Source organism: Anopheles merus, chromosome 3L (assembly GCF_017562075.2).
Source record: "Anopheles merus strain MAF chromosome 3L, AmerM5.1, whole genome shotgun sequence".
Lineage (NCBI taxonomy): Eukaryota > Metazoa > Arthropoda > Insecta > Diptera > Culicidae > Anopheles > Anopheles merus.
Genome location: NC_054085.1, coordinates 38,297,858 through 38,314,132, shown reverse-complemented (window position 1 = coordinate 38,314,132; position 16,275 = coordinate 38,297,858). Strand labels below are relative to the sequence as shown.

The 16,275-nt window shown below is 47.3% G+C and overlaps 1 protein-coding gene across 1 annotated transcript in view; it reads right to left on the bottom strand.

Annotated features, from left to right (window-relative positions):
- Nucleotides 1-16,275, bottom strand: part of LOC121598336 (CLIP domain-containing serine protease 14D-like) — a 196,122-nt gene that overhangs the window by 176,432 nt on the left and 3,415 nt on the right. Inside the window, exons 5-6 of the mRNA XM_041925002.1 lie at nt 15,542-15,629; nt 14,326-15,436 (exon numbers count right to left, since the gene is read on the bottom strand). Of these exons, the coding sequence (XP_041780936.1) occupies nt 14,326-14,377 (52 nt within the window). The 5' untranslated portion in view covers nt 14,378-15,436; nt 15,542-15,629. The remainder of the gene's footprint in view (nt 1-14,325; nt 15,437-15,541; nt 15,630-16,275) is intronic.

Genomic DNA, 16,275 nt, shown 5'->3' with positions numbered 1-16,275 from the left:
AAAATATGATAAAAGTGATAGGTAGGCGTTTTCTGATTCAAACCCCGTCCCTTGTCTTCCTTTCCCTTGCCCTCGCACCCAGCAAAACGAAACTTGCTCATCATCTCGCGGAAGACGGGCATAGCTGCACCGAGAGCAAGGGGTTTCACCCTCTGGTCGTCAATGTTCCACGCACCACGCAATCATAACGAAGACTTGGGGAGGGAGGGAAACAACTACAACGGACCAAAAAATCGAACACACGGGCCCTTGCAATAGACGAAACGATACACTCGCGATGTTCGAACCGCTTTGCGCCTTCAAAAACGATTCTCCCAATACCATGGATATTATTATTACTTGCATTATTTATGATGGAAGTTTGCCGAGGAAAAAAAACAGCGCTCCACCGTGTACGGGGAAGAGTTCACAAGACATCCAAACTAGAGGGAGGGAGAGAACGAGTGAGAGATTGCCCTGGAGGTGCTTTAATTCGAAACATTACCCAAGCTCCGAAAGAACGCAGAAGGTTTGAGGTTTTGGGAGTTGAAGAATATTGAGAGTTCGGTCTGTGTGTATTATTCCTGCGTTTTTTTTTACATCGTTCGTTCAATTCTGGGGAAGTATTTTTCTTTTCTTTTCGACTTTTGTGAGCATCTCTCGCGCCTCTTTCAAAGCGAAGAGATGGGTTTGAAGGTGCGTTTTCGAAGAACACTAACGGCCCGTGGTGTTCCGTTGTCGCTCGTCGATACACCAAAAACAAGATGCTCACGCAAGGGAAGGTTTGCTACACGCGCCTTTGATCCTGGTTGTTCCAGAAATGTGCTCCAGGGTCGTCAATGCTGCGGCGGCAACTGCACAAATATACACCTTCACCCACACGTCCCCCAAAAGCCAACCCCAGCGGCATCTCCCAGGCATTGAGATACTGAAGGTTTGGGTTTCATTTTCCAAACACGGTGTTCTTGTGAAATAAAAAAGAAGAACGCTCTCCCCAACTGCATAGAAAAGTCATCCCGTTTGCCACGAAGAAAACACGACTCAAAAGCATAAACTATGCAACAATGGTTTGTAATATTTGTTTCACGTTTTGGGCACTGGAGAACCATTCTTGCTTCCTCTATTATTCTTCAGCTCTTTTCTTCCCTTCGATCGTCATTATTTCGATCGAGATGAGCTCTAAAGACCGCAAGCAACAACCATTTAACACTTCTTACAAGCCCGGAACGGAGCGAACAACTACCTAGTCCCGTTTGGTCTCCGCACCGTTTGGTCTGCTGCTGCCAGCAAGAGCAAGAGAATGAAGCAATCATAATGAACATGTTCGAATGCAGTGTTTCCAATGCTGCTCCCAGTGGGTAGGTAAGACGAATTGTTCTCACCTCTCCACACTCACCACTGAATTAGCAGCGAACAACCCAAAAAGGGTGTTTTTCTTTTCGTATTTATTTTCCCTGCTCCCTGCTGTTCGAAATGCATTCGAAAACACTAAACCCATCATAGAAGAGTGATTAGCACATTAAACATATTCTTTCACATACTAAAACCGAACAGAACAGAACAATTCAGCGGCAGCGGCAGCAATCGGAAATGACTTGTTTCCAGCCAACCGAAAGCATAATGGAACTGCCATTAAGACGAAAGGCCCAGCAGAATAAAGATACTCAGCTTATCTTTATTAACATAAGGAAACAACACAACAACAGTGTACCACCCTTACCATTCTCTTCCACCGGACTTTCCCGGACGGAAAAGAAAAAATCCACAAATCTAATAAATGACCTTTCCGGCGTAACGGCCACCCGGGCTGGGTGGCACAAATTAAATGCCCATCGCGGACGTAATAACGGCCTGAGAACATGGCTCGATTTGAAATTATGAACCGAACCGAGCAATGGGCCAGCAGCAGCAGCACCAGCAGCTTCAATTTTAAACTCCGGTTCGGCCTTGTTCTGGGGAGAAAATTAAGCAAATTTCATCTCGCTTTTCTGCCTCGACCCGGTCCGGGAGTCCGGGCTCCTTTAATGTCGCTCCTATGTTCCCATGTTTTATGCATTTTGGCTGCGCTAGTTTGCTGGTGTGGCTTGTGTTCCACATCGCGCACCTACTGCAATAATTAAACGATTGTTGCTTTTCCTACACCTGCTAGTTCGCGACCCGTGTCTATGCTACCGCCGGCGAGTAATGAGCTCCAAATGATGAATTGCATTACGTTTAACTGCTTCTTAGGCGGTTTTAATGGTTTCAGGAAGTATTGTTAGACTGTTAAGCCCTTGTTGTGCGGTTTCAGTAGAAGGTTTTGATGCGTTTCAGTAGCTTTTGTTTGCTTGAGTCCTTAATTGCTATGCTTTTTGCATTTAAATTGCAAAAACATTGTTCATAAAAGTTGTAATATTTCAAATGTCATTTCAAACGGCTTTGGCAAAAAAAGCATTCGGTTCTCAATCAATTTTCCTCGCTTGGCTGCATTTGCGCCGCACCGAGCCGATTTTTCTTGGCACGTGTGTGTGTTCTATTTTGGCGACATCCCTCCCAACACCCAACCCCCGCGAGGTTGTTCCGATTTTGCCCCTCGACGATTGATGACATCGTTTCGTCGCGCTTCCCAATGTACCGGAGAGCAATTGGCATTTTAATGATTTATTGTGCTATTCTTAGATCAATGCTCGATTTGCCAAAAAAAAAAGCATCTCCCGGCTGCCGCATCGCGGTGTGTCTTCACTTCATAAATAAGCAAAGCGGAGCAGAAGCGAACACGATTTATAATAAAATGTTTCAATTTGTCTGCATTTCTTTGGCACCAGTCCTGCAGGGTGAGAGCCCCACCAAACGGACGGCAAAGGACGCTCAAAGGTTTGGCGTGTGTGTAGAATTTATTCATCTCGTTCCCCTCCGCTCGATCCGCCACCAAACAGGCAAGAAGAAACTACACGCTAAACGACGTGCATGTGCCCTTTAAGAGTCACTCTCCCCACACACACACACACACACACACACACACACACACACACACACACACACACACACACACATGCACACGATCGCGATTCGCAATGGACGCGACGTTAAAATCTCATTTAATGCTCAACTCTCGTTTATGCGTCTGTCAGCCATATCGCCTGTTTGGAGCGGCCGATTTCCACTCACGCTGCGCCCGACGCCTGCCCCATATATGCGCGCATCCCACACTCTCCGGCCTTCTGCACGTTGGGTGTTATTAATTTCTCCTCCCTGCTTCCAGCCGGGAGGGAAGGAAAAGAAGCATGCAAAATTCTCCGTCCCCGAGCGAATGCAACGCGCAGCGTGGTGCAGAGATCGGCAACGCACAATCGGTACATTTATCTCGTCCCTCGGTTTGCCAATGTGCAACGCCAAGGACTCGACTGCGCGAACAAGACGACGAACCGGCGTGATACGATGCTGCACCAGGAGGAGGGGGCAGACGGGGGCACGGATACAACCGAATCTCGCCCACCTGATGGGACTTTATTCGATCGTTTGCGTTTCCGCGTTGGCAACATCTTTCTTTCATCTGTGCGTTCGGTGTGGTTGCGATTATCGCGCACTCATCGCATTCGATTCGCACATCCCGCGCAAAATCGCGCGTTGAAAGGGCTCTCCTGCTGCAGGGCGGGGAGGCACAACGCGGGGGAAGCTTGGTGGGGCTGACAAATGAATAATTAATGTCAGGTCCGATTGTTGTTGTCCATAGGGGAGCCGGTGCAACCCGAGGAAGCGATTGATGCAGCCAGGCCGGGAGGAAATGGAACAAAACAACACCACTCACACATGACCGATCGTGAAAAGGGTTCGGAATGTTGATCGGTTTTTTGATGCAGCCGTTGCTGTTGTTGTTGTTGTTGCGATTTTTATGCTTCCCAACCTTTTCAATCCCCACCGGACGAACCCTGTATGACCTCGAAAAATTAATTCCAAATATTAAAAGCACGATTCCCGAAACAAGCAACAGCAAAGGCTCGACAAAGCACTACAACGCGAATGGAGAAAAAGCCGAATAAACTCTTTTTATTCTTGTATCCGTGTTTTTTTTTGTTCCTGTGCTCTTCTACATATTATGTTGCAGTTTTGTGTGCCACCGTTGCTGCATCGGCGTGCACGAGAGGGCAACACAAAATTTTAATTTTAATCGTCACAAAAACAACACAAAACCCGCGCCCGCCCTCTCCCCCCCCCCTCCCCGCCTTGCACAGTAAAATGGTCGAGCACACTGTTTCGTTTGACACTTTTCGGTAAATGAAAACAAAAAACTTTTCCAACGCTTTGCCAGAGAATCCGAGGCCCATCCGGCACGGGGCGCGCGGTACGGCGAGGGAAAATATGTTTTCCATGTCTCGTGCTCTCGTGGAGTTAAAGCTTTCGGCGGGAGTTTTTTTTTCTCTCGTTTTTCGTTGTACCTCACTATTGCATATTTTATGACAGATGAAAAGTGTGGCCCAGCAGGTTGAGGGAAAATGGAAAGTGAGTAAGCTTCCGTACCTACCGTGCTACCTTGCCGACCCTGCCTTGCGCGTCCTTTATCATAATTTTCATCTCCCCCGGCCCAGTAGCGCGCGCGTACAATGCAAAGTGTGGAACACAATTTTCTTTGGGTCAGTGAACGCGTGACGTCATGAGCCTTTCCTATGTCTCTCTCTCTCTCTCGCTCTAGCTCTCTCTAGCAATATAGAACAGGAAATTTCGACAGCGTGGTTTCTGTCAGCAGCAGCAGGAAGTCGGCCTTTCCCGTGCATTTCCTAACCTTTGCCAAAAAGGGCTCGCGTCCCGCGTACGACTTTAGAATTTGGTTCTGTTCCGTTGTGACTTTTCCACGCGCAGAAGAGAAAAAGAAAACACACACACACCGTCCCAATGTTTGATTTTATTACGAAACGACACACTTTTTGGGGGAAAGTAAAAAAAAAACTGCTTGCAAGTAAAGGCAAAAACCGAGCGAAAGAAACTTCAAAATTGGGGCATTTGGGGTATATTTTTATTAAAAAGTACTCCCGTTTGCACGTAAGCGTAGATTTAAAAAGGTTTGCCGGAAAAGCAAAGATTCGTTCGTACCCTTTTGTATTTGTTTTCGCTTCGGTGCACAATTTAAGAAAGTAGAAAAACAATCCTACCTTAGCTTGTACAAGCTCCTTCTAGCCTATCTGTCTTTCAATGGAATTTTCCATTTTTTTTTTTGTTCAATCTTTGATCTACCACCGCTTGGTAGAAATTGGAAGAAAAATACCAAACTTTACTAATAACCTTGCACCTTTGACACGTGCCATGAGATACTTTTGCTGAAAGGCAAACTGCTAAAGTAGGTAAATGCATAAAAATTGTGTTATAACAGGACAAGTTTATGGACAAAAATAACAAAAATTACGTCTCATAACCTTCTTCACATTGACGTTATTGCAAAAGTTTACACAGTCGTCTTTGACGGAGGCGAAATCAAACCCCTTTTTGATGGAAGAAAGCAGGCAAAAAATGTTATGAGTTTGAAGATCTTTTTTCCAAGAACTTAAGCCTTTTTTCCAAGAATATTCCTTTTTTCTTGAAGAAATAAAAACCCTAAATCTCGGCCATTAAAGTTTTGTCGAGCCAAGAATCTGGAAGCATGTCAGTGGAATTAACGCCTCCAAGCGGTCAAAACATCATCCAAAATTTGGTAACGTTACTTTACAGCTTCTTTTCGTGTTCTTTTTCCTATGCTACTTACAACAGTTCATGGACCTTCAATGCCACCGAGGGCAAATACGATGGCAATCGCTCTTTAATCGCCACGATAAGGATGCCCTTCGCAGTGTTTCGATTTTTCCTCTTTCTTCTTTTTCCTCCAAATACCACAGCTCTCTGTCCGGCTCGGGCGGGTTTTGCTTGCCCTTAAATACATCGGCATTTGAATTTTCATCTCATTTCCCTTCCCCGGAGGCCATACCAGCCTACCAATTTCCAGCTCCAAAATAATTAAGGTACGCACCGCCGGCCCTGCAAGGGGGGAAACCCATCAATTGACCAAGGTCAGGGCGAGGGTTTGCCTCCAGTGAAAACGATTTTTTTTTGTGTTGTCCTACGGTATCGTTTCATCGGTCACCGTGTCCCGGGCGACAGAAAAAGCGGACCCCGGGTCGCGTGTATACGACCGCCGACCGTCGTAAACGGTTGCAGGTGTTTGTGCCGGGTGGGGTTTAAAATTCAAATGAGCGCAACGTTACGCAAGCGGGAAAGAAAATGGGCCTCGAGGATGGCAAACAACCACGGGGAGCTGGGGCTAGTTTGCTGCCAGTCTTTAAGAGTCTCCTGAGCGCTCTTTAAGACGCTCTAACGGGCGCACTCGAGGAAGTAAAAGTCAAGCAACACTACTACTACTGCTAGTATGGGCCCCATTGTGTGTATGGAGGCAAGTGTTGCCAGTAAAATTGTGCTCACTCCTTACTTTTTGCCACTCCTTTGCAAGATCTTCATCTCCCAGCGGCAGCTCCACCGTTGTCACAAGCTCGTACGGAGTAATATTTCTTGCGAGCAATTGCTGCCAACTCTTCCAAACAATTGCCCCGTTTGGTGAAGGGGCCAGGCAGCGGGGAACGTCCTGTGCGGTGCAGGACGATAATGACGATGATGGGAAAACTTTCCCAACCTCTCCGGTCGTTTTTCCCTCTCGCCCCGCTCAAACAAACAGTTTGCTTTTTTCTTCTTGTTGCTCTCTGTTTACATCACCACCTTAATACTACATTCCAGCGCACACAAGTTTATGGGTCGTTAGGGGGCGATTTTCCGATGGCACTTGTTTAAAGTTCTCCCGTGTATGTGGTTCTCGTGTACGCTCTTGGCTCTACATACTGGGCCCCGAGATTCCCGCCCGTGTTCATGTGTGGACCGGCATTTTTCCTCCAGCCCTGGAGCTTTCTCTTCTTCAGCTTTTCCGCACCCGATTCGCACCTTCACATTCACCGTGTCCTACTTACATCCTTCGAGGACCTTCGAGGAAGGATTCCCTTTGCGTCCATAATGAACACAAACCCGGCAGAAGAGCGACAAGCGCCCGGCACAGGAGCGCTGGGCGGTTTGGAGAAGATTTCTGATTGTTATTTGATTGTTCCCATTGTGTTGCGATATTTCCGGCCCTGGTACTTTGTTGTTGGTGTGCTATTTTTTGCCTCCAGAATCCTTGGCAATGTTGAAGCTTTCCACCCGAATCGGGGAGGAAAAAACCAACCTCCAAGAAAAAAGGCTCCGTGCGATGAGTGTTTCTGATTTCTTTACATTTCGCACTGTGAGCCGGCGCGCTGGTCAAGGTGGAATAAAGCATGCCTTCAATTTTCCACATTTTTGCCCGAACCGTTTCCCCGGCTTCTTCGAGGGAATTCAATTCAATGGTTTTCCGCTCAACCGGACACAGCACAACGGTTGAAAAATATCACGCTCAAAGCTCAGCTAAATTTTCCCCGAAAAGGGAGTTTTTTTTTTGTTCTACCAGCACACCAAGGTGTGTATGCCGGAAATTTTAAGAAAAACCTGCCCACAGCCCCGCGGGATACACGCCCGGAAGTTTACGTTCCTGGGGGGAGCAGTTTAATCTATTTTCCGCGGTATTTAAAACATCGTAAATCAATAAAACATACAACGAGTTTCAGCAAAAATAAGCGACCGAAAAGCCCCCAAAAGTGGCAGAAAATGAGGTGGAAATTTTATAATGAAATCACTTCCACCATGTCACAACGACGGTAAATTGGGCTTTAAGCTGAGCGGCAAACGAGCGAGCGCCGGTTGTCATTCAGTCCCCTTCAGTCAGCGAAGCGCGGAAAAACATTGCCTGCAATGTGATAACGGCTAACTTTTGACTTTACTGCTCCCACCACGGAACCACTTTTCGTCGGTTGAGATAAGGATTAAAGTTAACCGAATTTAATAATGTTTTGCCGGGAAGGACGGGAGCAGCTCCTAAACATTATCGATCCATAGAACTAGGAAGGATCGATTGCGGTGGTTATTTTTAGCTATCTGTCAAGCTGCTGGAACAAGAAAGAGATTAATAATATCCAAATTTCCCTTCGTAAAACTGAAAGTGCCTTCCATTATACAGGCTTATCTGCAGCCATCCTTTACGGTTTGGAATGTATTCTCCGAAAGACATTGTCTGCCGAGTCCATGAAGCCTGCTCCATTCAGCACAGTATTGTGGCATAAATATGATTCTAAAACAATGCACCACCTAATCTAATACGTGTCCGTCTAGACAGCACATAACATGATTAAAACCATAAAAGCAGCCCCGATTCTTGGGAGGGAAAGAACACAAAAAATCCCACCACCAACTGGTTGGTGGTGGTGCAGTTGCGGGAAATCCATTTTCCAGCAAATCACATTTCCTGGAGCAGTGTAAGAAAAAGCACACGTGCCTAGGAGATCGACAACGACAAAACTGTTGGGGTTGGAAGCTTTTTTTTCCTAGATTCCTAAAACGTCCACTCCTCGGAAGTCCAGCGAGTCTTGACCAAAAGCGTTTGTCTCCCACTTGTGGCCACACTCACACTGCTCAAGCGTGTAATGGTGGACAAATATTATCCTTTAATAAAATTCCCCTTCGTCTAGGGCTTTGGCCGTGCTGGACCAACGGTCCGATCCGTTGGAAGTTTTAGGTTGGTTTCCCCCAGAAACTTGATGGACCTTCTTCTCTCCGAGCGCTCCCATGGGCTGGAGTCGGAGCCGCTGTCATCGGTTGCGGTCGTCGTGCTCTTATTTTGATCACGTTCACGTCTTCTCTGCTCTGCCAGCGCGTCCACAGCCACCTTCCCAGCCCTCAGCTGACCAGAGAAGTATAAAAGAAAACCTGTCCCATTCCCAGCATAAATATGTGATGTGTCTCATCCGGAGCGACCCCGGACAAACGACGACGACGAAGCGAGTCACATTGTTATTGTCCCGTCCACAAAACACCGAGATGACACTGGAACGCGTCGCGTACTCGAGTGCAAAGGGCCAAAGTTCCGAGGAAACAATTATTCATTTCGCTTTGTATATTCCCTTTTTTGGGACAGAGCGACTCCGACGGGCAGGAGCAGTCAGGATGGGTCGTGGTGTAGTGGACAAGACAAAAACACACACACACACTTTAACGGTGACCCTGAACATCGCATCGAGCGATTGCTGGAGTGCGGACAGGTCCGCTGGTTTCCTTTTTGTTTTTTTTTTTTTTTCGGGACCGAAATCCATCAAGTCTTCCACTCCTCCGACGACAAGACCACGGCCATGCTCGACCACTTCCCCGACACCGAGCGCAACACTGCGCAGAGTGGGAGGACGACAAAAAGGGCTCCGGTCCGGGTCCTTTTCAAGTTTTTGATATATTGCCCGGGATGACTTTAAAGGCGACAGCGTCCGTTCGTCCATCCGTCAGTTGGCGTCGTCGTCGTCGACGATGTTGTCCGGTCAATGAAAAGGGGCCGATTTCGCGTTCCCTTTTGCCCGTGTCCCGTTTTCAGCACTGTCCGCTAAACTCAGTACCCTTGCGCGTTCCTTACTGAGAAGATCATATGAAGTCGTCCTACATTGTGCTGCCGCTGCACGGGCGTAAAGTGCTGGCTAAAGAATAAAAGCATTTTCAGGCTAGTTTGCTCCTTCAGGGGAATAGAATCGGACAGCGAGTCTCTAATGTGAAAAAGGCTTCTTGCCCACTCAGCACTTCCTTGCACAGTAGATTGTCTCACTCTTTCTCTCTCTCGGGGAAGTACGACGAAACTAGCTCCTGAGTGGACAAGAAATTGAAAACAAATGAAAATCGATCGACGACAGGGTTGACCCTTGTCCTAACTCAACGTTACCTTTAATGATGGCAATGGCACCGGGTCACCCATTCTCTGCACCACAGTTGCTGTTGCGGGAAGTGCTTTTCGCTGTTTTGCACAGCCCTGGAGAGATGGGGTTGACTTTGGTGCCGCCTATTTCCCGTTTTCTAACCCCTGTTTAAATTGGTTCTCAAAAAATGGACTGTCGGCAAACGAGCAACTAAATTTGTGATGTAGCGTTGGGTGTTCTTGCAAGCAGAGGGAATGAAATTTAAGCTACAAAATGCAAGTAAAATGTCAATAGACAAGCTTGTGAGATTATTTGGATGGAAACTACCATGTATCGTTAGATGCTTTTTGTATATAGAAACAGAATGCATTTAAATAGTTATCAAAAAAAAGTCTCGTTTTCTTGAAAAAATGATCAAAATAATGTTTTTCTATTCTTTTCATTGTCGTCTCGTTTAGTAAAGCGGGTAACGAAACGCTGCTTTTTTTTAAATGCCATTAAAAATATGAAACTCAGACAGATTAATTAAAATAAACGAATTCCTAGCCGCTTCCCCAAGCTCACAAAGTGTCCCTCTCCATGATGGCCTTCTCCCTTGTGATTTCTGCACGTACACCCTTCGTCCGGGAGCTCGGCCATTCAGGAGCAAATCCGAAACGGTACGGTCACGGACCCTCCTCACTTTTGGCAGTTTTGCTGAACATTCTGGACATAGGATACGCGAAATATGAGCATTAGGCTGCGAGCACGGGATTCAAATAAGGAAGAAACGCTCCTAGCTGAAAAGAACGTTAACCTTCCGCTGGTTTTTTGTAACCAACTTTAACTTCATGCTCAACTGGAACCGTGGCTTCACCGAAGCGCTCGGAACCGTCATCCTCTCTCGCCGGTTACAACAACTCCCCTTGTTGTTCCATCTGCCACCGAAAACGACACCAGCGTCTCGGAGGAGTAAGAATGTTTCGCTTTTTTTTTTTGGTACTGACTTCTCTGTTTTATAGTCCCACAAGGAACAAAAAAAACTGATATCTTCATCTGCACCGAGCCTATCCGGTCCGGCGTGATGGGATCCCGGTAGGGGAAGGTAAAACACACGCACCCGAAAAAAAACCGCAGCATCGATAGCATTAGAAGCAGCAGCCACGGGAAGGCTGGCAGAGCGAAGCAAACACACGCCATGTCATAAAATGCAAATGTTATGATTCCCGCGCTAGGGAGCTTCTTCTGCTTCGCTGCCGCATGCCGCTGCGCGTGGTCACACTACTCCTCTATTGGACCTTATGATCTTCACCTTGACGCAGGCCAGACACACCACGGTGCGTATGCGCACCGTCTGCATGATGTGGCTCCGTCCGGGCGATAGTGAAGTGGTACCGATGATAAATATGACGTGCTATGCGATAAGATGTTTCCCTTCTGCCGTGTGTCTTCAGCCACCGCTACGACCACAAGTGCAACGAGCGCTTCTGCTTCGAACGGAGAGCGGAAAACCGGAGGGAAAGATCTCTGGAATTCATCCACTAATTTTGTTTTGGAGAACACGCTCGTCTCCTTCATTCCCCGTTCACCGTGTGCTCTAGAGGGTGCCTGTGCCTCCACTGCCTCTTATCTACCCCGTTAACGTTGACCGATTATCCTACGGTGCGATCTGAGCTTCCCAAAGTTACGATACAGCCAACATTGAGGAAAAAGTGTCTTCTCCAGTGTTGGAACTGGCTTCCTCGTTTCTTTTTATTGCTCCCACTCCCTTTCCCCCCTTCAGAAACACCCGATGACATCTGGTCCGGGATGAAAAATTGGCCTGAAATTTGACATTTCCGAATGGCGTAAAGAGACTCCGAGTTCCTCGGTAGTTTTTTTAGATAATCTCAGATTCGACGCACCAACGAAGTCAGACGAGATGCTGATATTTTTCGTTTTATTGCTCCAGCACGTCCTCCGATGGTGATCGAGCTAATTATTTTATTAACGCAGCACTAAATTAGAATTATCTGATGGGGAGGGCAGGGCAGTTTTTGGACAGCGTTCGAAACGCATACCCACCGTTATCGCAGGCAAATCTCTATCGCGCGAGCGAGCGACGACATCTTCATTCGTTTGATTTAATGTTTGTAGCGCAATTTTTTCCTTTATGATAAAGTCTTAGCCGTGCCAGCATAGTCGTCAAATTAATTCACCAAAAAAGACGTTACCTTCGCCGATTTAAATTAATAAAAACCGGCGATTATTCGACCAGGTTTTTATGCACCAACGCTTCCGAAACGTTATTGCTTGTAATCGGGCACACCGTGTGAAACAAGGGTAATAATTGAAAACTGCAAGCGTGTCTGGTGTGTCCCGGGGTACTTGCCGACCGTACGCGGGACACAGCGAGTGTAATGAATTTTAAGCGATAAAGGAAGTACCAAAACTTCTAAATATACCCTTTTTATGAGCCATTTCAACAATCTTACCACGAACGTCCGTGTTGATACTGTGTTTTTTTACTCTCTCTCTCCCAAATCGAGTAATCTGATCCTATTTTCGTGTTGTTCCATTTGCTCGACGGCATAAAACTTTGATACATTCAATTACCCAAAGTTGCTCTCCTTGCCCGCGCAGGAGACGCAAAACAAGCAAAACAACCAGGCTCATTCTCATGGGAGTACTGTGGAGAGCAGCAACAAAACAAAACAAAACTTCACCCTAAATCGGAAGGAAGGCTTTGCTTCTTCTGGGTGGGTGACAGTGTGAAGTGACGGTAAAAAACGCACCGAAATCAACTGCAAACATAAGAACACGCTGTAGCACACACACACACACATACAAGTGGAAGGTAATAACAATTAGAACCTACGACCTACGACTGCACACTCGTCGTTGGTCGCCATTGCCACGGCCGAAGCCCGCGTAGCCAAAGCCGCGTGATGTTGGTGCTGTTCGACTTTTGGCCCATTACACCCATTACGTAGGTGGTGCGGTTTCCGGTCCACTGCGGTGAACGAACCGTTTTTCGGGGTTTGTGTTGATTTTTCTGGGCGTGCGGGGTGTGGGCGAAGAAAATTGTCTCATTTTTCGTTACACCTCGGCGTGTCCTCTCCCCAGGTGTCGTGCTCCAATCCTTTCCTCTCAGTTGTTGGGGCAAACACCGGTAGCATTAACATTTATGAGTACTCTGGGGGGTTCAGCTCTTCAGTGGTTCTAGTGTTGGATGGTGGGCTTCAAGGCACCATTCTTTCATTTAAAAATATTCCAACATTTTTGTGTCCAACATTCAGCCGCCCTCAAAGATGAAAACAATTTACATCGAAAACACTATCTTTTTTATGTTTCTACAACTTAGTTACACCACTCTCGAAAGCAAACAAATGATTAAACTCCCAAAATAGCTCCCTAAGGTTGACATTCTTCCCTCTTTCCATTTAAGAGGAAAGTGAAAGAAAAATCGACATTTTCATCATCGAACCAAGATAACCCCAGCTTATCCGTTTCCCTTTTGTAAAAGTTGAACAGGGACACACTGTTCCATTTTCATTATTCATTTGAGCACATCCTAAGCAATACTTCCTAACCTATGGCCCTTGCTCGTTCCCAACTTCAAGAGGTTGTATTCCTCCCTCAAACAGCTTGGTCTTAAAGTGAAGGAGCGTCTCTTCAACCCTCTCTAAAAAAAACCTGTCCGTCCCGAAAGAAAGGCCGCGACAGACAATCGTCACATTCGGGCGTCCGCGGGCCCAAAACAAAGAGCAGAAGAAAAAACCCTCGACGAAACCTGCTCATTTATCTCCCAGCGTCGTGGCCTCTATCCTTTTGCTCTTATCGACGTCGTCTTTCGAGGTTTCAGGTTCTCCTCCTACTCATTTCCCTCCCGATTCCATTAAGGAAGGAGTGTATGTGTGTGTTTTTTTTTCGGTAGAAGATGAAGGAGCAATAATACACACGCAGACACGCGGAGATAAAAAATCATACACACACAGCGCTGCGAATGTATTAAAAGGCATATTACTCCATCCAGCATCCGAGCGAGGGCGAATGGCGGCCTGTGAACCGCGGAACAAACCAACCGATTGAACCCGAAACCCGCGCCCTGACAAACGGGGTAGACAAAAGCAGGGGGAAAATAATAATTACTTTTTCTTTTAATTAACACGTTTCCAAACTTAATGGTTCGTGGCAGAAGGAGCAGAAGCATCAGCAGCAGGAAAGGACAGCAGACTGCGGACGGTTTTGATTTTGGTCGTCTCGTCTTTCGGTCCAGCCGTTTTGTTGCTCTTCGCAGCACTCGTCGTGTCCAGCGAGGCCTGCTACTAAAATGCTGGACGACGACAAAAATTACGACGTCCCACGTATTTGGCAGTCTCCGGTCCTGTCCGGACCTACCGTAAATGAAGCTGGCCTGACGCGCGGGCTCAAACCGGGCGATGCCATCCGAAATCAGAAATGAGCCACACGTCTGCTGACAATCTTTCATGTCAACCAGTGCCAGCTTTGGGATGAATACTTTCACATTAAAATACGTTTAGAATCATCGTACCTAAAAGCCAAGGTAAAGAAACAAGGTACACTATGCGTCACTCACCTCTTTGCTGCATTGGCGGCATCGCTTCATCTTTCTTCAGGTATTGTTCCATTAGTCTTCAGTCTTTCGGACAACACAAAAACACGCCACATTACTCACGGTCGGCACGTTTCATCGAGTTTCGTACACATGTTTTGGTCCGTAATGTCGCACCGAAAGCCTTTGAGCGTCCGCAAACCACCGACCGATGTGCAGCACGAACGATAGGAACGATGCACTATCAACAGAGTACACTACTAGCTTTCTTGGAAGCGGATACGATTGTTTGCGAAACATTACACCGCTCTGGAGCAACACCGTGTGTCGTCTAACTAGCGTCCAAGTCACAACACACAGCCTGATAACAACACGGCGAACGGTGTCATTAGTGTTCTAGTCGGAATGAATATTTACTTTAAGGATGAACTTCATTCCGCAATTACACAAACAACGGAGTCATCGGAATCCTTCCCATCGCAAAGGTCAACCTCCTGCCCGTGGGGGGTAAGGTTCTTGACTTCCGCTCTCCAAACGGGGAGAAAGACACAACAAACAACACCTAAACCCTCATGCAAACAGCTTCACAAAACCACAGACTAATCGACCGCAACACTTTCCGCCGAAACCGGGTCGCCGCTCGTTCGTGGTCGTGGCTGGTGCGTGTGTCGTGGCTCCTCCGACTTCTGGCCAGACCAGCCGCACAATCCATCATTCCCGTGCCTAAGAACACACACACATACACATCCATGTCCAATTCCTTCGCGGTCACACAATCGAGATCGAAAAGAGTGCGTGTATGACGCGCTGGTGAAAGGCGAATTAACCTTCCCCGTCATCTTGCTGGCGCGTTGGAACAGATGACCCCCATGCCATTGCCTGCGATATGATAATTCGCCAGCATCGGTACATCGGTTGGCGCTATGCGTGTGTGCGTGTGACGCCCTCCAGGTGGAGCAGAGCCACCGAAGCGTTGTCCTCCACACCATGCTACCGGGCGTATGCGCGGTCGCTTATGATGCACGCATCGTGCCGGTAGAAGTTCCACCGTGCCAGCTCAACTCGAACGACAACTGCATCACACACACACACGCATGCATACTGAAAGAAGAGAGAGAGAGAGAAAAGAGGCAAACTGAAAGCAGAGGGGAAAAAACGGAGAAACTAGTTTATATTTTATTACCACTATTACCTTTATGTAATAAAAATTAAAATAAGAAAGACAGCAAAAACCTGATACCATTGCTCGGTGAAACCTGAACTAGAGCGAGGGTCTGTGGGTGCTGCCGGGAGAAGAAGCCTGGCCTGGAAGCAATGGGTACAGAAACCTGAAATGAGCCGCGACCATGGAGACATGGAAGGGAACATGGAACAGAAAGAGAGAGAGAAAAATGTACACAAATGCTAAGGAAAGAAGGAAGAAATTAAAATAAAAACTCAATTCCTTCGACGCGACACACACACACACGTACACACACGAATGAAATGGCCACACGGTGGTTGCCCCGGTTCCTCCGGTCCTTCCGTTTCGTGCTCGCATTACGCATTCGTCTGTCTCCTTTACACCTATAATTTTCCCTTCTTTCCCTGCTCTTCCGCTCCCTTGGTTTCTTCGGGAGGTATTCCATCACGTTGGGTGCGCTGCGTACCTATGGGCATGCTGCCGTCCCGTCTTGCGACTGCCCTATGCCATGACGTGAAAGCCCTAATAGCCACCGTCTCGGGCTGTACTTATCTTGACAGACCACCAAACACATACACACACACAAGCACAAGCCTAGGGTCTTTTGGCTGGTCCCGATGGCCCGAAGAGAGTCCGGTGTCTTGAGATGCGACTAATGCGACCATTTCTTGCCTTCATTTTTCATACTAACCCTCCAACGCGACACGATAACGTCAATGTCAGCACAAGCGCCCCCGCCAGCCCCCCCCCCCCCCCCCCCCCGTTCAGGTTGACCGCTTTTCTGCCGGGCG